Genomic DNA, 21,117 nt, shown 5'->3' on the forward strand with positions numbered 1-21,117 from the left:
TAGGGTTGGTGTCCTGGCTTGATGGTGATGGAGGAGTAAGGGACATGCTTCCTGGTGCAAGTCCTAAACGTGCCTTCCACAACCCTAAACTTGAGCCGCCTTGTTCATTGAAGTATACGTCGAAGTACTGTTCTGGGTTTAATTCTTTGTTTCCCGTTAAGTATAAAAGAAAGATTATAGAACTTGTAAAGAGAGTGCAACTGTTGGCCAAGCATAAAATTGTACCGTAGCAGGTTTAAAAAAAAGCGATCAAGGGTAAGAAGCATAGCAGTAGATAAAAAAGCATAAAGTCAAAAGACTCTTCCAGTACTGTAACAACGGGAGGGTAGCAAGTCAGAAAGATAAAAACCCTGGCGTACAAGTAGGGAGCTGAAAATTAAGAGTGATATGAGATAGTAAGCATAAATGTGGATTTATTTCTAAAATCAGAAGAGACACTATCAATGCACCACTAAACATCAAGCACTCATCGTGTTTACTCTGCGTCTTTGGGTGTGGTTGTGGTGTTAGACAGACTGACAACGGGGCAAATGTAGTTCTCATGTTCAAGATATTCCCATATCCATAAAGGGACCCGGCAGCTATGATTCATTCGCCTGACCTTTTAAAAGATTGGAAAGCTAATGGAGCAAATAACTAGAAACAGGATGGAAGAGAAACTGCATGGAAATAACTTCATAAATGGCAGCTGGCCCACCTCAAACAGCTTGACTAGGCCGAAGCCATATGAAATGGGACATCCAGACTTCCAAAAGGCTTTTGTTGAAATACCACCAACTACTCATTTATAGACGAAGCCATTTAGCGAATTAGCAAATGGGTATCAAGGGTAAACTGTGAATGTGGATTAGTAATTGGGAGAAAAAAGCACAGAGTAAGGGGAGCAAGGTCAAAATGAGGGTTTGAGTAGGACACCCCAGGGAGTAGGACACCCCAGGGATGTTTGCTTGTACCCTTTGAACCTGGGACCCTTCCTGCAGGTTGATATGACTCAGCTGTCTAGGCCTGTGTGTGTGTGTGTGTGGAAGGTAAATTTTTCTTTGATCCTACAGGTGCTATCTCACAAACTTAAATCACGGCTTAATCATTTGTTAAATGGCGCCAGAATGGAGCAATGAATCACTAAAGAGAACGCAAAAATGTATTTCCCCAGAGATGGTCTGATAGCGATCAGGAGTGGAAAGTTAGTCATTTTCTTCCCCCTTCCTTACTCAAGTGGACTCTGGTCAACTGCAGTGCCCCTGCTGAGACCAGCTAGCTCATTACAGACTGGCCATTGACCCTGTGACCTTCCTGGTCTGTGTGGCACAGCTCAGCCCTCGGAGCTGGACTTTCCATTTGAGTAATAATTTACATTTGATTTGTAGTACACTTAAGCTCTCTGCGTGTTAGTACATTCAAGTGAAGTTGTTTTTGTAACTGCTGAATGAGTAAGAATGACTTGTTTGTTGGCATTGCCTGCAGCAAAATTAGTTTGCAGGATTGCCAACATCCATCTGTCCAGATTAAATGTTGCATTCTTGCACATTTTTCTTTAGACCGTTTCCTGTCCTTTTCTGTTCTGGTCACCATGATGAAAAGGTGTATTTCTTGCTCTTCTGGAGAGGAGCTATGAGGAAAGGTCAATAAACAAATATATTAATGGGTCATAAATTGCTGTCAAAGTAACGGTGAGGCAAATGGCGCTCGCCGTTGTTTGTGTGCAAACGGTACAGCAACTTCAGGCGAGGGGCAGATTCGCGGTTAAACGTGGAAATCCAAAAGTTGCTGTCTGAGATGTGCCGCTCCACCATTAGCTTCGCGAAAGCGACATCTCCCAGTCTGCCTCACCATTGAAAGGCATTGAATGGCGTGAAGTTGCTGTATTTGCGCGGTAGATACGGACTAATCTTGCCACAGAAAGTGAAGCGTTGGTATTTCAGTCTAAGTACCCTTTTAATGATGTGATAATTGTTCATTACTGACAATCACCCTCTCTGGCACTGAAACTTAACTATTACAAGTGTAACATCTTATTCCTTCAGGTTTTAATTGTTGTTGGAGATTTGAAAAATGTAAAACTTAAAATTATTGGCCTAGAAATTCGGTTGGTTGCGCCAGCGATTAGCGCCGAAAGAGCCCGAGATTTGGGGCGTTACCAAATTTTCGGACGTGCGCAGTGATCCTAGCGCATCCTGCCATATTGAGTAGCCTGTTAGCGCTGGCGCTAAGTCTTTGCCAGATAATGACGTCATTTCATTGTGCAACGCCTTTTTGGCGCCCTGTACCGGAAATTCAGTGGCGCCCCCCTCCGTTCCGCCTGGTGCTATTAGTGACAGTTGAATGGAACGTTACCAGGTCCTTCTCGGACTCGGGGGGTGCTCTTTAAAGGGGACAGCGCTAGTATAAAACCGGCAGCCATTTGGCCTGGCCATACTGCTCGCTGCTGGAGAGAGTTGCAGACCTTCAGTTACACAGACTTGTTCTTATTGAGCCAGAGGAGCCTTGGGACCTTCAGCCCTGTCTAGAACAGTTGGATCCAGAAAGCTGACTGCGTCTTACTCGTCGGCCAGAATAATGGGAGCTGCTTTGGAGGGGAACGTCATCCTGGCTGAACAACTGGCAAGGGCACAGAGATGGAGGGAGAGAGGGCCGGGATTGGCCAGAAGGAGGAGGGCCAATGGACGTCGCTGAATCCGACCATACGCTGCCAGGGTTTTCAGGCAGCAGGTCTCCTACCTTACCATGTCGGAGGAGCAGTGTCTGCGAAGGCTCAGATTTTGTAAGGATGTTGTCACTGAGCTGTGCCACCTGCTTGCTGGGGATCTGCAGCCGCGGATACGGTGCAGGACCTCTCTGTCGGTGGCCGTGTAAGTCACTGTTGCGCTCAACTTTTACGCCAGCGGATCGTTTCAGGCAGCAGCTGGGGACATATCAAATATCTCTCAATTTGCGGTGTATTGCTGCATCCGGCAAGTGACAGCTGCCCTCTACAAAAGGAGGTGCTAATGAATCACCTTTCCTGTGACCCTGGAGAAGCAAGGGGAGCACACACAGGGCTTCGCGGCTATTGCGGACTTCCCCATGGTGCAGGGGGCCATTGATTGCACACACGTGGCTTTGCGGGTGCCATTACAGAATCCGGAGGAGTTCCGTAACCGAAAGGGGTTCCACTCCCTTAATGTGCAGCTGGTCTGTGATCACCGGCAGATGATCATGGCGGTGAACGCACAATTCCCTGGTAGCAGCCATGACGCGTTCATCCTGCGGCAGACCTCAGTGGCTGACCTTTTTGAGGCCCCGGCTCACCCACAAGGCTGGCTGCTGGGCGACAAGGGCTATCCTCTCTGCCCATGGCTCATGACCCCGCTCCGTTTGCCCAGCACCCCGGCAGAAGAGCATTACAACAACAGCCATCAGGCCACCAGGAACATTGTGGAGCACACAATTGGTGTGCTGAAGCAGCGTTTCCGTTGTATGGACCATTCGGGGGGCGCCCTACAGTACTCGCCGGAGCATGTGGTGCGCATCGTTGTTGTCTGCTGCATGCTCCACAACCTGGCCATTCGACGCACCCAGCCAATGGCAGCCGACCCTCAAACATAGAAACGTAGAAGATAGGAGCAGGAGTAGGCCATTCGGCCCTTCGGGCCTGCTCCGCCATTCAATGAGATTATGGCTGATCATCCAATTTCAGTACCCTGTCCCTGCCTTCTCCCCATATCCCTTGATCCCTTTAGCCTCAAGAAATATATCCAACTCTTTCTTGAATATATTTAATGAACTGGCCTCCACCGCCCTCTGTGGCAGAGAATTCCACAGATTCACCACTCTCTGGGTGAAGAAATTCCTCCTCATTTCAGTCCTAAATGGCTTACCCCTTATCCTTAGACTGCAAATTTGGAGATATTACATCCAATTCCCTCGTCCAGATCATTAATATATATTGTGAACAGCTGGGGTCCTAGGACCGATCCTTGCGGTACCCCACTAGTCACTGCCTGCCACTCGGAAAACGACCCGTTTATTCCAACTCTTTGCTTTCTGTCCACCAACCAGTTCTCTATCCAAGTCAATACCTTGCCCCCAATCCCATGTGCCTTAATTTTGCACGCTAATCTCTTATGTGGGACCTTATCAAAAGCCTTCTGAAAGCCCAAATACACCACATCCACTGGTTCTCCCTTACCTATTTTACCAGTTACATCCTCAAAAAATTCCAGTAGATTAGTCAAACATGATTTACCTTTTGTAAATCCATGTTGACTTTGTCCGATCCTGTCACTGCTTTCCAAGTGCTCTGCTATTACATCTTTTATAATAGACTCTAGCATTTTCCCCACTACCGATGTTAGGCTTACCGGTCTATAATTCCCCGCTTTTTCTCTACCACCTTTTTTGAATAGTGGGGTAACATTAGCTACCCTCCAATCCATGGGTACTGTTCCAGAGTCTATCGAGTTCTGGAAGATGACCAGCAATGCATCTACTATCTCTAGGGCCACTTCCTTAAGTACCCTAGGATGTAGACCATCAGGCCCTGGGGATTTATCGGCCTTCAGTCCCATCAATTTCCCAAACACCATTTCCCTACAAATACTGATTTCTTTCAGTTCCTCCCTTTCATCAGACCCTATGTTCCCCGACATCTCTGGGAGGTTATTTGTGTCCTCGTTTGTGAAGACAGAACCAAAGTATGTATTTAGTTGGTCAGCCATTTCCTTGTTTCCCATGATAAATTCCCCTGATTCTGACTGTAATGGACCTACGCTTGACTTCACCAATCTTTTTCTCTTCACATATCTATAAAAGCTTTTACAGTCAGTTTTTATGTTCCCTGTTAGCTTACTCTCATATTCTATTTTCCCTTTCTTAATTAATCCCTTTGTCCTCCTTTGTTGACTCCTAAACTGCTCCCAATCCTCAGGATTATTGCTTTTTCGAGCCAATTTATATGTTCTCTCCTTGGATCTTATGCTATCCCTAATTTCCCTTGTTAGCCACGGTTGAGTCACCTTTTTTGTTTTATTTTTATGCCAAACTGGGATGAACAAATTCTGTAGCTCATCCATTCGGTCTTTGAATGTTTTCCATTGCCTATCCACTGTCAACCCTTTGAGTGCCATTCCCCAATCAATCCTACCCAACTAGCTCCTCAGACCATCGTAGTTTCCTTTATTTAAATTGAGGACCCTTGTCTCTGAGTCAACTACTTCATTCTCCATCTTAATGAAGAATTCGATCATATTATAATCGCTCCGACCCAAGGGGCCTCGTACAACAAGATTGCTAATTAATCCTTTCTCGTTACATAATACCCAGTCTACGATGGCCTGATCGCTGGTTGGTTCCTCGACATATTGGTCCAGGAAACCAACCCGTAAACACTCCAGGAATTCCTCCTCCACAGTATTGTTACTAATTTGGCAGAGCAGGCGGACGAGGAGGAGGAGGAGGAGCATGCGGGCGAGGAGGAGGAGAAGGAGGAGGAGGAAGATGGGAGGGCTCCAGAAACTGGAAGGGCCACTCGTCAGAGGCTCATAAGGACTCGGTTCTAGGCCCCTCGGATGGAATGGTGGCTGTGATTCCGTCCGGTTCACTGTAAGCCTATGAAGGCCTCGATGATTGTAAATAGTGTACAGCTCGATTGTAAATAAAAAGTTTTCTTTATTTTCAAACAAGTGCTTCCTGTAGAAAATATAGGGACAGAGTGATCTCCTGGAAGAATTTCGATCGCCTAGATGGGTCGGAGAGGAATTTCCAAGATTTTTTTCTCCCAAATTGGCCATTGGGTCTTTATCTGGTTTTTCGCCTCTCCCGGGAGATCACATGGGTTCAGGTGGATGCAGAGTGATAGAAGATTTGAGGTTAGGATCAGATCAGCCATGATCTTATTGAATGGTGGAGCAGGCTCGAGGGGCCGATTGGCCTACTCCTGCTCCTATTTCTTATGTTCTTCCAGCATGACAACGTAATGGTAACAGAAATCATAACTAACAAACTAACAGATAACTGTCTGGCAACCCGGCGAAACTAACCAAACCATAACAAACAAACACAGCAGGTGTGGACGGCCTTAAATCCGGAAAAAGAGACGACTTAGCACCTCCCTCTACTGGTGACCCCTTGATGGAGACCGACTCCTCTTACGAGGTCGGCCCCTTCCCTCCCTGCAGCTCCTCCGTAATTGGACCCCAGTGGCTGCGTCAAGGCTGGGGGACGCCTGCTGAGTGTCTGGAAGCGCTGAAGCCCCTGAGGGACGGCCTGGATGACCTCTGGGCTTGGAGGTCCCGCAAGCAGGCTGCTCCAACTGGGCATGCCTGCTAGCAGTCTGCCACGCAGGTGGTGGCAGCTGCTCTGCTGACGTGCCAGCGGTGGCATCAGGACTGCTCACATGCAGAGAGAGGACACCTGCACCGTGGTCGGCCGAAACACTGGCACTCTGACGGGGCCACACAGGATCATACGCCACAATCGACTGCTCCACAGATTCATGGCCTGCTGTGGTGCTGCAAGGGCCTGGGGTGATCCTGCCTGATGCAGCTAGGGTGGCAGCAGAGAGTGTTCGCGTGGCCTCAATTTGCGTGTGGACGAGGCCAGCAAGTGACTGCGTGGCAGCAGTGAGGACCTGCGTGGCAGGTGCCAGTGCTTGGGAAAAGCCATGGACAGTCCTTTTCACTTCACTGCTTCGGACAAGGCCTGGACAGACCTTTCCACTGCCTCGGACAAGCCCTGGACAGACCTTTCCACTGCCTCGGACAAGCCCTGGACAGACCTTTCCATTGCTGGGCCGAAGCCCTGGACAGTCCTTTCCATTGCTGCCCCAAAGTCCAGCACACTCTTTCCCAGTGTGTCGATCGACTCAGGCATCCTCCCCACTGCAGCCATCAGCTCAGTGTGCCTGAGCCGGGCCTGGGCGCTCATCTCGGCAAGGCTACGGACCTCCTCTGCACTCTGTGCAGCAGTCATGGTGGCCTGCCTCGCCCTCCGGGGAGACGGCCCCCGAGCGTCCCTACCCCCCGCGCGTTGCTGCAGGCCGCTGGTTCCTGCAACTGGCTCCTCATCAGAGCCCCCGCCCCTCCCCTCAAGGGAACTACTATCCCCAGTCTCCAGATGCGGTGGCTCCCCTGAGGCTGGCACGGATGGTCCGGCTTCCTCCTGGTCGTCGCCTCCGGAGGCACTGGCACTGGCAGCTTGAGGGGCCGGCTCCCGAGCTGGTGATGCAGCATCTGAAAGCAGGGAGGTTGAAGAGTGGCTTTAGCAAAAGGACAGTTTGGCAGCAAGGGATGCAACAGTGCGGCAATGCTATGACATGGCTCCACATTGAGAAAGCATGCTGGGGGGGAAACAACTGGAAGGTGACAGCTGTAATAGTAGAGAACCTTACCATCGCTGTGGACAATGGGGTCGGCAGCTGCAGTGGTGACAGGACCACTCAGGCGTCCTCCCACAGTCTGGTGGACTCCTCGAGATCCGTCAGAGGCTCCAGTTGAGGACGGCCTCCTCCGGTGCGAAGCTGCTCCTTGCGGTTTCTCGCCAGCTTGGCCTGCAGGGCAAAGGACGGGAAGTGATGTTACATGATGCCCTGAATTATGATCTCATGCCCCCCATGGTGGAACAGCCCTTACATGATGCCCTGAGTCAAATGTGCATGTGTGTGACCGGAAAGGGCCATGGGTGCTTGCTGACAGATGGCCAGTGGGGCATAGCGCACCCTGTAGCCATAAAGTCAGGTGCTAATGGAGGGATGCATAAGTTTACATTAACTCCACTCACCCTCACGACCCGAGTGAGGTCGTTGAATTTCTTCCTGCACTGCACAGGGCTCCTGGTCGCCATGCTGCTGGAGTTGCCCCTCTGAGAAACATCCCTCCAAGCTCGTCGGTAGTCCTTATGATTAGGCCTCCTGCCATTGTCGGGGTAGACGACATCTCACCGGCGCTCCACTGCGGCCACCAATTCCTCGAGACTCATTGGTGAAGCGCTCTGCTCTCTGCCTCACCCTCTCCATATGCTCCAAGTTTTTTGCGCCAGAGAAGGGCCTGCTCCGATTTTCAGGCCTACAAGGCGCAGACTGTGGATGCTGGAGCTGCCTGACCCACCCCTTTAAGAGCTGGCCGGCGCCTGGAGGTCTCGTGGTCATGGGTAATTGAGAGCACCTGCGCTGCGGCTGGACGCCCCGATATTGGGTTGCGCCGGCATGTTAGCGCCTTAGGTGTCCCGTGTAACGCCTGAACTCGCGCCTCAATCACCTTTGGGGCGCTGCAACCCAATATCGCACGAGGTGTCGATAAGTTGCGTCTGGCTATAAAATTTGCGCTCCGCCAATTCTAACGCCCCAAGCGGGGCTATACCCAATTTCTAGGCCATTATTTTTTAAACTTTTCTTTTCAGTTTTTCTTTTTCTCTCTTAATCCAATCCTTATTTTCCTCTCTTTATTTCTCTTTCTGTTCCTGATTTGGTATTGAATTCACCCACTCTAATTTACATTTCCTTCTCAGTCCTTGCGCTGTTTAATTCTCAATCCTTCAATCTGATTGGTTAAGGAGATACAAGGTTGCTTGACCTGTTCACTCAGGTCCCACATGTCCTGTTTCCCTCACTGCGACGTTATCAGCTTGCACTTTCAGAAACTTAGTGGGCAAAATATCATCGTGATGAACTGCTGAAGTCTAACTAACGGCGGGTGGTGTTTGTTGCCCTGCCACAGCAAATTATGGCCCACAATCTCTTTAGCCTGGAGAGTAGATAATTAAGGGGTGGACTTTGTTGAAGTTTATAAAATATTAGATGAGGTAAATTCAGAATCATGGCCCAGAAATTCGGGTCGGGGGCTTCCCGCGGGTGCAAGCCCCCGACCTGCACTTACCTTGCGCGCCGGCCGTTGAGCTGTGGGCCCCCGTGGGATTCTGATCCTGGGCCTGCTCCAACTGCCGGCGCGCAGTGCTTGCGTATCCCAGGGGCGCAGTTAGTTCGATGCGTCCCCTGGGATCACGTGGGCCATGGGGAGCCAATCGGAGCAGGGAATGCTTCATTCATAAGTGTCAAAACTTATAAACACTACGGGTCCCAAAACATCACTAAATCTTCAAATAAATTTTTTTTAAACATCACATTTTTTAAATAAACTATAAATTACATGAAATAACTATTTTAAACAATAATTTAAATTTTTGAAAAAAAAAATTATTTTTTAACGGGGCTAAAAATAAACTTACCTTGCTTTAAAGTATTTAAAAATAATAAACCTGTGGAAAAAATGTTTTAATTTTAATTAATTCACCACTTACCTTGTAAAAAGCAGGCCTTCAGGGATCTGTGGACATGCACTTACGACTGCTTTTTACATGTCTAACTTCTGGAGACTTACCCTCCCGGGAAAACCTGCAAAAAAAAAAAAATTAAGTTCGATGCGCACGCGCAGCCTCTCCTGCGCACGCGTTCGAACTCTGAACCCCTTCATTCAGGGGAACGGAAGTGCCGGTTTCCCGTGCATGCAGGAAACCGGCACTTCCATTGGGCTTACGGGTGAGTACCCCGTGCGTACTCACCCATGGAGACCCGAATTTCTGGATTACTTTAAAGTAAAGCAGAATATGAGGCTAAGAGATAATAGCCTGGATTTGCAGAACCCTGGTGCCTCTTTGCTGGGCTGGGACCTCTGCCCACCACAAGGATGCGCCCTTGACCCCGTGCCGATTTTTCAGGGTGGGGATACAGTAAAAGGGTGAGCTTCCCAACCAGTGTCGGAGGGTCAGCCCGGAGGGGGCACTAAGATTAGCTGCACCCTCTCTAAGGCCTTCACGTTCACAATACCCCAGTTGAGGCCGAACCAGTGTTTTATACAGGTTCATCATAGAATCATAGAAATTTACAGCACAGAAGGAGGCCATTCGGCCCATCTTGTCCGTGCTGGCTGACAAAGAGCTATCCGCCCTAATCCCACTTTCCAGCACTTGGTCCGTATCCTTGTAGGTTACGGCTCTTCAAGTGCATATCCAAGTACTTTTTAAATGTGGCGAGGGTTTCTGCCTCTACCACCCTTTCAGGCAGTGAGTTCCAGACCCCCACCACCCTCTGGGTGAAAAACATTCTCCTCAAATCCCCTCTAAACCTCCTACCAATTACTTTAAATCTATGCCCCCTGGTTATTGACCCTTCTGCTAAGGGAAATAGGTCCTTCCTATCCACTCTAGGCCCCTCATAATTTCATATGCCTCAATTAAATCTCCCCTCAGCCTCCTCTGTTCCAAAGAAAACAACCCCAGCCTATCCAATCTTTCCTCATAGCTAAAATTCCCCAGCCCAGGCAACATCCTCATAAATCTCCTTTGCAACCTCTCTAGTGCAATCACACCCTTCCTGTAATGTGGTGACCAGAACTGCACGCAGTATTCTAGCTGCGGCCTAACTAGTGTTTTATACAGTTCAAGCATAACCTCCCTGCTCTTATATTCTATTCCTCGACTAATAAAGGCAAGCATTCCGTTTGCCTTCTTAACCACTTTATCTACCTGTCCTGCTACCTTCAGGGATCTGTGGACATGTATTCCAAGGTCCCTCTGATCCCCTGCACTTCTCTGTATCCTACCATTTATAGTGTATTCCCTTGCCTTGTTGGCCCTCCCCAAATGCATTACCTCACACTTCTCCAGATTGAATTCCATTTGCCACTGTTCTGCCCACCTGACCAGTCCATTGATACCTTCCTGCAGTCTACAGCTTTCTTCTTCATTATCAACCACACGGCCAATTTTTGTATCATCTGCAAACTTCTTAATCATACTCCCTACATTCAAGTCCAAATCATTGATATGTACCACAAAAAGCAAAGGAACCAGTACCGAGCCCTGCGGAACCCCACTGGAAACAGCCTTCCAGTCACAAAAACACCCTTCGACCGTTACCCTTTGTTTCCTGCCTCTGAGCCAATTTCAGATCCAACTTGCCACTTTGCGTTGGATCCCATGGGCTTTTACTTTCGTGACCAGGCTGCCATGCGGGACCTTATCAAAAGTCTTGCTAAAATCCATACAGACCACATCAAGCGCACTACCCTCATCGACACTCCTTGTTACCGCCTCAAAAAATTCAATCAAGTTAGTCAGACACGACCTTCCCTTAACAAATCCATGCTGACTGTTCCTGATTAATCCGTGTCTTTCTAAATGAAGATTTATCCTGTCCCTCAGAATTTTTTCCAATAATTTTCCCACCACTGAGGTTAGGCTGACTGGCCTGTAATTACTCGGTCTATCCCTTTCTCCCTTTTTAAACAACGGTACCATGTTAGCAGTCCTCCGGCACCACACCTGTAGCCAGAGAGGATTGAAAAATGATGGTCACTTCCTTGCTTTTGTACTCTATGCCTCTATTTATGAAGCCCAGGATCCCGTCTGCTTTTTTAACCGCTTTCTCAACCTGCCCTGTCACCTTCAACGATTTATAGAAGATAGGAGCAGGAGTAGGCCATTCGGCCCCTCGAGCCTGCGCCACCATTCAATGAGATCATGGCTGATCATCCAAATTCAGTACCCTGTTCCTGCCTTCTCCCCATATCCCTTGATCCCTTTAGCCTTAAGAAATATATCCAACTCCTTCTTGAATATATTCAATGAATTGGCCTCTACTGCCTTCTTTAGCAGAGAATTCCACAGGTTCACCACTCTCTGGGTGAAGAAATTCCTCCTCATCTCTGTCCTAAATGGCTTACCCCTTATCCTTAGACTGTGACCCCTGGTTCTGGACTCCCCGACCATCGGGAACATCCTTCCAGCATCTAGTCTGTCTAGTCCTGTTAGAATTTTATAAGTTTCGATGAGATCCCCTCTCATTCTTCTAAACTCCAGCGAGTACAAGCCCAATCGACCCAATCTCTCCTCATATATCATTCCTGCCATCCCAGGTATCAGCCTGGTGAATCTTCGCTGCACTCCTTCCATGGCAAGAACATCCTTCCTCAGATAAGGCGACCAAAACTGCACACAATACTCAAGGTGTGGTCTCACCAAGGCCCTATACAACTGCAGCAAGACATCCTTGTTCCTGTACTCAAACCCTCTCGCTACAAAGGCCAACATACCATTTGCCTTCTTAACCGCCTGCTGCACCTGCATGCTTACTTTCAGCGACTGGTGCACAAGGACGCCCAGGTCTCGTTGCACTTCCCCTTCTCCCAATCTATTGCCATTCAGATAATAATCTGCCTTCCTGTTTTTGACACCCAAGTGGATAACCTCGCATTTATCCACGTTATATTGCATCTGCCATGCTTCTGCCCAATCACCCAACCTGTCCAAATCATACTGGAGTTTCTCGGCATCCTCCTCACAGCATACACACGCCCACCCAGCTTTGTGCACAGATACCCCCAGGTCTCTCAGTTCATGCGACTCTTCAATGAGACGCTCCATCACAATAAGTCTCGCTGCAAGCTTCATTAAATAGACATAAACAGATCATAAATGTATGATCTGTGAGACCCCAGCAGGTTAGCCAGCCTGGACCCATTCTATCTTGCATGTTCCCAGGGGTTTACTCATCAGAACTGCTTCAAGTGTCTCTTTTTATACTCTCAGGTCCCAGCTGTGTGTGTTCACTGCCATGCCTACCCATTACATGATTTTTCCGAAGGAGTTCAAAACAGTTCCATGTAAGGAGAAAATAATAACCAGACACATACCTTATCTATCATTCAGTTCATGAGCTGAATTCCTAACTAGTGCGCAGACATAAACAGTGATGTTAATGCAATTAAAAGTTTAAAAGAGGTAGCGCCGGACAAACATCACTTTCATATTCAGAGTGCTACCAAATCACGAGTGAACAAACTGAACCAGAGTGTATCCAGTGTAAGTAGCTTTATTTAAAGCACACCTGCTAAAAAGTAAAACACGCTTTTTTAAAAAAGCTTTAAAAACACGATACATTTCATCGGATATAATTGTATGAAACTTTACAACACAGCAATCCTACATGCCTCCACCAAGGGGCTCTGGAATGCGAGCCTGTACTGCCTTTCTCTGGCAGTATGGGTGGCAATCTCTGTCCACCTTTCTTAGCGCGCCCCAGTCTGGTTTTATAGCGGGATGCTGCTCTGTAGCATGTCGCAATGTCAGAACCGCAGAGCGAATATTGCTTGGCTTTACCGTCATCTCTTCACTGTTTTCACCCAGGCCCTGCTCTTCCTTCTCTTCATTATGGACTTGCAATGCGCCGACCACCTCTCCTATGTCATCAGTTTGATGAGGAGCGTCGTGGTCGCCAAGGTGACACAGCTGAGAGAATTCTTCCTCCGATGCCCTGACTGGTGCTGTTAAGACTCAGTTTCTGCCACAATTTTGTCAGCCTTTTTCTCCCCACCATTTAAAAAAAAAACAGCTTTCTCGAAGCTGCTCTGAATCGTTGGTTGACTGACTGAGTCCCAAGTATCTTTCAATAGGCGCACAGAATCTAAGCAAGATTTTTTTTTTTACACCCCGGGATGCAGCCGGATTTGCATTAGTGTCCATCTGTTCAAGGACTCTCATTGATTGAACAGAATGCTGCTTCATACAGTAGACATGAATTTTAATCCATTTCCCAGACATAAAAGGCCAGTGTCTAACCCACTGCAGTGCCCAGTGGCCTGGCTTGTAGGTTTAATCTCCTCTATGCTTCACCCTGACTGAGATTTTGAATCTTGTTTTCTGCCCTCACAGATCGATTGTACCAGCAGAATGTTTCCACTCTGGAGAAGTTCCAGGAAGAGTGGCAAATGGAGCACATCAAGACCTGTGAGGTAGGTTTGGAGGCACAGAACAAGATAATGTTGGATACGTCTCAATGACGTGCAGGGCAGTGGATCCATCAGAGAGATTCAATTGACATGCCAACCCTTTGTGAAGTAGGTTTGGATCGCTGTCGAACTTCAGTGAGTGCTGTTGTTGATTATAATGTATAGCAAGGTGAAAGGTTTATTTTGCATTTCTTTATTTCACCCAGGAAGCTGAATTTCTGCTTTTTAAAGGCGTTGTGTGCCACTCCTTCTGAAGGTACACTGAGCTGTATTTAATGACCTGATGTACTTCTATTTTTAAAACATTGAATTACGGGAAAGCCTCTTCCTCATACATTGTACTTGAAAATAAAACAGCCTCTTTGGGAAGCAGCCAGCAGTGAGAAAGTGTGTATTTGCCTCGTGCTACTGAATCAATCAACCATATTCCTCCCTCTCTCCCTCCCCTCTTCTCTCTCTCCCCCTCTCTCTCTCGTTCTCTCCCTCTCTCCCCCTCTCGCTCTCTCTCTCTCTCTCTCCCCCTCTGGTAGGTCAGGGGGCGCAACCTAAGTTTGCGGCCGGGGCGCTGCACACGGCAATGACATCATCGCCGGATGCGCTACTGGCTACTGTAGTGTATGTACCTTTAAGAGGAACATGTTTTTGAAGCCCCTGTATACTGTAGTACCAGTAGTGACCACTCGGGTATATAAGCCTGTGTAGCGTCTTGTGTTGTTAGTTCACCTCCAGACTTTGTTCAGTAAACACTTGTTAAATCAACTCCTGCATTCCGTGTCTCCATTAACACACGGGTCTAACAGTGGCGACGAGTTAGAAACGAACTTACCTGCAATTCAGCAGCACCTCAAGGGGATCGATTCCTCAGACGAAGGTCGAAGCCAGAAGCAAGAAAAAAAAATAACTCGAAGAAACTTGAAAACGAGGGCCAGGCTTGGTCTCCAGTCTGTGGTTTCCCCAGCTAAATGGGCTGGTGGCAGGTAGTGCACTGATCCTTCCTGGGCTGCGGCGGGCTAGAGCTCGATCGGGTGGCTCTGCAACGGGGCCGGGCAGCGAGTCGGGAAGCAGAAGCAAAGAGAGAGAGAGGGTGGAGCACTCAGGGCGCGGCCGGTGCTGCAAAGCAGGTCGGCGTTCGGACCGAGCAGAGGGAGGGGCAAGTCCCAGAGGGTCCGCTGCACGACGGGAATGGTTCTCCAAGTAACGGAGAAACTATTGAAGCGATATATAAAAAAAATATAGAAATACCGCGAAAAGCTGCAGGTCGCAACGGGAACCGCGGAGAACAGCGTTGGCAGCAGCGGCAGCGGCGGGAAAGCGCGGGAGGCGCCATCTTAACTCGGCAGGGAAGAAAGAAGAACGCGGGAAGCGCCATTTTAGATTTTCAAGATGCCAAAGACTGGCAATATTACTGCTTTCGATAGTGATATAGAAGATTGGACCACATATGTGGAAAGAGTGGAGGTATATTGCAAGGCGAATGAAGTAGCGGATGATAAAAAGGCATCGGTACTTCTAAATCTGATGGGCGCAAGGACATACGGGCTGTTACGAAACTTGATCACTCCAGCCAAACCGATGGACAAGAATTTTAAAGAGATTGTTGATACCTTACAGGAGCACTTAAACCCAACACCGCTGCTGATAGCGGAACGATTTAAATTCTTCAGGAGGAATCAGCACAAGAATGAAAGTAACGCTGATTACCTCACCGAATTACGAAAGCTGTCAAAGCACTGCCAATTCGGGGCAGGACTGGCAGATTCTCTACGAGACAAATTCGTCTGCGGTCTCCTTAGCGAAGGAACACAGAAAAGGCTACTTTCTGAGAAAGATTTAACACTGGACAAGGCTTTCAGTGTGGCTGTATCATATGAAGCAGCAGCAAGAGGAGCTGCAGAGATACAGCAAAAGCCACAGGACTTCAGCACCCATGAAATGACACGGGGTTTCGAGAGATGTTATCGCTGCGGCAGATCCACCCATGACCAGAAGGACTGCTGGTTCAAGGACAAAGCATGCAGGCAATGCGGAAAGATGCGACACATTGCACGTGTATGTAGATCTGGAAAGAAATCTGCTGACAGTAAAAAGGTCAATAAGGAAAAGTACAGAAAGGTACAAATGATGACGGACAGTAGCTCCGAAGACCAGAAGAGCATTGGCGACTCCGGAAACAAGAGACTAAGCTGTCTCAAATTACATAATGTAATTGCCAAAGAAGATTACCAGACCATTTGGGTTACCCTCACGATAGCGGGGTCCCCAGTCAAAATGGAGCTAGATACAGGATCAGCTCTGACTGTCATGAGTCGACGGGATTACGAGCGGCTATTTCCGCATATACCTTTGAAAGACACATCCATTATCTTGAAGACATATACGGGGCAGAAAGTATACCCCAGAGGGAAAATAAGGGTGCCTGTTGTATACAACGGCAAGGAAATACAGAAGTTGTATTTATACGTTCTGCAAGATGGTGGTCCACCGTTGTTGAGACGTGAATGGATCAGAAAGATACATTTAGACTGGCACTCCATTCAGGCACTGACGGTGACCAGTAAGAAAAAAAACAATGATGACGTCATACATGGACGATTAAAAGAAATCTTGGCTAACGCCAAAGAAGTGTTTCAACAGGAACTAGGAACCCTGAAAGGCGCCACCGCCTCAATAAAAGTAGAAGATGCGGCAATTCCCAAGTTTTTTAAGGCAAGGCCGGTGCCATACGCAATTCGTCCAGCCGTCGAGGCAGAGCTGGAGAATTTGGAAAAAGCAGGCGTGTTATCCAAGGTAGATTGGAGCGAGTGGGCAACACCCATCGTCCCGGTCATGAAGAAAACGTTGAATAATGATAAATCTGAAGAACAGAGAAAAGTTCGCATCTGTGAGGACTTCAAGGTGACTGTAAACCCGGTTCTTCACACGGTACAGTATCCTCTTCCGAGGATAGAAGATATTTTCGCCTCACTATCCGGAGGGAAACGTTTCACCAAAATTGACTTAGCACAGGCATATCTACAGATGGAGGTTGAGGAGGCCTCTAAAAAGTATCTCACGATAAACACACACAAAGGCCTGTACCAGTACAATCGACTGGTTTTTGGAGTGGCATCAGCTCCGGCTATCTGGCAAACAGCTATGGAGCAAGTCCTGCAAGGGATTCCGGGGACTCAATGCTACCTAGACGACATCTTTGTAACAGGAGAAAACGACAACGAGCACCTTGCCAACTTGGAGCAGGTGCTCACGAGGCTGAGAGAACGGGGCCTACGAGCAAATCGCCCCAAGTGCGAATTTTTCCAGAAACAAATATCATATTGTGGCCATGTCATTAACGAAGAAGGGTTGCATAAGTCACCTGAAAAAATTGAAGCGGTCGTAAAGGCCCCAGCGCCTGAAAATGTCTCACAATTAAGGTCATTCCTGGGATTAGTAAATTACTATCATAAATTTTTACCAAACTTGTCGACGGTTCTGCACCCGCTTAACGCACTGCTACAAACGGGAGTAGTTTGGAAATGGAGCAAAGACTGTAAACGTGCCTTCCATAAATGCAAAGACTTGATCACGCCCAGGGAAGTGTTGGCTCATTACAACCCATCACTGCCAATCAGACTGGCGTGCGATGCATCCCCTTACGGCGTGGGAGCGGTATTATCGCATAGATTCCCTGATGGCTCGGAGCGGCCGATAGCTTTTGCGTCACGCTCATTGAACTCAGCTGAGCGTAACTATGCCCAGATCGACAGGGAGGCACTCAGCCTGGTGTGGGGGGTGAAGAAATTCAACCATTACCTACACGGACAAAAATTTACCTTGTTGACTGACCATCAACCCCTCGTCTCCATATTCAACCCTAAAAAGGGCGTTCTCATTATGACAGCGCAAAGGCTACAGAGGTGGTCCCTTTTCCTAGGGGCACACCAATATGACATAGAGTACAAAGGAACAAAACAGCATGGGAATGCTGACGGGTTATCGTGCCTACCGTTGCCAACGGTGGAAGAGGCACCTACAGTGGACCCAGTGGAGATGTTCCACTCGATCATAGTGGAATGTCTACCGGTGACAAATTCTACCATTGAAAAGGAAACGCGAAATGACCCGACTCTCTCACAAGTCTACGATTTAACGGTGAAGGGATGGCCAGCACATGGCGAACCACTGTTGCCAGCATTCTCGCAAAGAAGAGAACAGCTGTCAGTGTGCCGAGGAACCTTGATGTGTGGATCCAGAGTGGTGATTGCACCCAAACTCCAGGATAAAGTGCTAAAGGAGCTTCACGAGGGGCATCTGGGTGGAGTGAAAATGAAGAACTTAGCCAGAGCGTTTGTGTGGTGGCCAGGTATCGATGGAGACATCGAAGAAATGACCAAGAGCTGTCTAGGATGCCAGAAGGTCCAAAACGCCCCACCACAAGCCCCTCTACATCCATGGGAGTGGCCCTCATCTCCATGGCAAAGGGTACATATCGACTTTGCTGGTCCATTTATGGACTCAATGTTCTTAATCGCGGTGGATGCACACTCCAAGTGGCCGGAGGTAATAAAGATGTCCTCCACCACCAAGGAAAAAACCATCACAGTATTAAGGACCATATTCGCCAGGAATGGGCTGCCTGAACAGATCTGTTCTGATAATGGACCACAATTTGTATGCGAAGAATTCAGGAAGTTCTTAGAAAAACAATGGGGTTAAGCACTACACATCCGCCCCATACCATCCCGCCACCAATGGATTGGCTGAAAGGTTTGTCCAGACCTTCAAGAAGGCCATAAAGGCCATGGGTAATGAAGACATAAATCTACAACATAAGGTAGATAACTTCTTGTTTGCGTACAGGAATGCAACACATGTGGTTACAAACCAAACCCCCGCCATGATGTTTTTCAATAGAAGACTAAGATGCCGGCTGGATTTGGTCAAGCCAAACGTCAGAAGGGACGTAGAGAACCGGCAATTTCAAAGCATGAATGAAAGGCCAACTAGAACCTTCCAGATAGGTCAACAAGTTTTGGCCCGGGACTACCGTACCGAGAAATGGCAGCCTGGAACTATTTGCACACGACTAGGACCGCTGATGTATACCGTGGACATTGGAGAAAGCATAATAAGGCGCCATGCTGACCAGATCATAGAGTCATCCGAAAAAGGACAACCTACACCACAACTCTATACGCCTAGTGATGAAGCAGAGATACCCATAGTATCTACCTCCGATCCGGTGATACTGGAACCAGATGAACCCGACACTGGCATTGAAGATGAATCGACCTTGCCAAAAGAACCTACTACACCACCGAGGCGTTATCCGGACCGAGTCAGGAAACCTCCAGAGAGACTGAATTTGTAATTGATTAACTTCAGCAAATGTGTATATTCTTGTTCTTGTAAAAATGTTATTGAATGATTACTTAAAATGTTATGTACTATTTATCTAAAAGGGGAGGAATTGTAGTGTATGTACCTTTAAGAGGAACATGTTTTTGAAGCCCCTGTATACTGTAGTACCAGTAGTGACCACTCGGGTATATAAGCCTGTGTAGCGTCTTGTGTTGTTAGTTCACCTCCAGACTTTGTTCAGTAAACACTTGTTAAATCAACTCCTGCATTCCGTGTCTCCATTAACACACGGCTCTAACAGCTACCACCAGCGCTAACCTCCAGCTGAATTTCACGGGAGGCGGTAGCAGCGCTGCGCCCAGGCTCTAGGGGCTTTGCGCCATGTTAGCGCCCCCTGGGGCAGTCAATTTGCGCACAGCAATGTCCTACAAATGAGATAAATGACCAGACAATCTGTTTTTCAGTGATGTTGGTTGAGGGATAAATATTGGCCAGAGCACTGGGGAGAACACCCCTGCTCTTCTTAAAAATAGTGCCATGGGATCTTTTACATCCACTTGAGAGGGCAGACAGGGCCTCGGTTTAACGTCTCATCTGAAAGACGGCACCTCCGACAGTGCAGCACTCCTATCATTTCGCCTTGTAATCTGCGTCGTTCCAATGGAAAAAAAGCCCCAGTTTTTCAAATCTGTCCTTGTTTTGGTAGTTCCTCATACCAGGCAGCATCCTAGTGAATCTGCCCTATTGTCTCAAACATTCTTCCTATAGTGTGGAGCCCACAACTGAACACAGTACTCTTACCAAGATCTTTTTACATGTTGGAATGTTTTATTATGTTAAAGGAACTATACAAATGTAAGTTCTTGTTGTTTATTATGAATACAGTAGTGGCTGTAGATCAGGGTTGTAGCAACACCAGAAGCCATGGTGATGGTGCTGAGGACCGCTGGCTGTTAGAAGCTCCACTGACACCCGGAGGCTCTTGGTGGAACTGGGGCTATTTGTAAAGTACCAGAACACAAAGGTAAAACAGCAGATGATGGAAACCTGACGTTAAAAACAGAAAATGCTGGAAATACACAGTGGGTCCATCAGCACCTGTGTAAACAAAAGATAGGTATGATGTACCCTTGATCAGAACATCAGCGCATCAGTTCTGATGAAGGATACGCACTCTAAATAACCTGTACAAAAGCAAAATACTGCGGGTGCTGGAAATTGGAAATAAAAACAGAAAATGCTGGAAACAAACAGCGGGTGAGTCAGGATCTGTGAAGGGAACAGATTCACTCGCCAACCCATCCTAACAACTGAAAAATAAGACGGGCATGTGTATTAATACATCAGATAAAGGGGACAAAAAAGACAAAACCAGAAAAGATTTAGCATTTAAACGAGATACCAGAGGCTCCCAGTACTCGGGGGAATCGTATCCCGGTACTCGAGGAACCGTATCCTGGTACTCAGGGGAATTGTATCCTGGAACACGCGGAACCGTATCCCGGTACTAGGGGAACCATATCCCGGAATTTGGGGGAACCCTATCCTGATTCTTGGGGAACCATATCCCGGTACCCGGGGAATCGTGTCCTGGTACTCGGGGAATCGTATCCCGGTACTCAGAGGAACCATATCCCGGTACACGCGGAACCATATCCCGGTACTTTAAAACCGTATCCCGGTGCTCGGGGGAACCGTATCCCGGTACTTGGGGAACCGTATCCCAGTACTTGGGGAACCTTAACCCGGAATTCGGGGCAACTGTATCCTGATTCTTGGGGAACCGTATCCCGGTACTCGGGGAACCTTATCCCGGAATTCGGGGCAACCGTATCCTGATTCTTGGGGAACCATATCCCGGTTCTTGAGGAACTGTATCCCGGTACTTGCAGAGGCAGGAGGGAAATCATTAAAAGGTGCTGTGAAATCACAGTGAGTTTACCTGGCTATAACTATCAATAGATCCATAGAAACATAGAAGATAGGAGCAGGAGTAGGCCATTCGGCCCCTCGAGCCTGC

General features: G+C 48.0%; 1 protein-coding gene across 4 annotated transcripts in view; it reads left to right on the forward strand.

Moving 5' to 3' along the window:
* The window catches only part of pstpip2 (proline-serine-threonine phosphatase interacting protein 2), a 200,708-nt gene that overhangs the window by 133,642 nt on the left and 45,949 nt on the right, over positions 1-21,117 (forward strand). For all 4 annotated transcript variants that reach the window (XM_085975407.1, XM_085975408.1, XM_085975406.1 and 1 more), the window contains exon 9: positions 13,681-13,760. In XM_085975407.1, the coding sequence (XP_085831533.1) occupies positions 13,681-13,760 (80 nt within the window). The remainder of the gene's footprint in view (positions 1-13,680; positions 13,761-21,117) is intronic.

This window comes from Somniosus microcephalus, chromosome 2 (genome assembly GCF_052327205.1).
Source record: "Somniosus microcephalus isolate GS21.2 chromosome 2, FLI_Smic_1.0, whole genome shotgun sequence".
In the NCBI taxonomy this organism is placed as follows: Eukaryota; Metazoa; Chordata; class Chondrichthyes; order Squaliformes; family Somniosidae; genus Somniosus; species Somniosus microcephalus.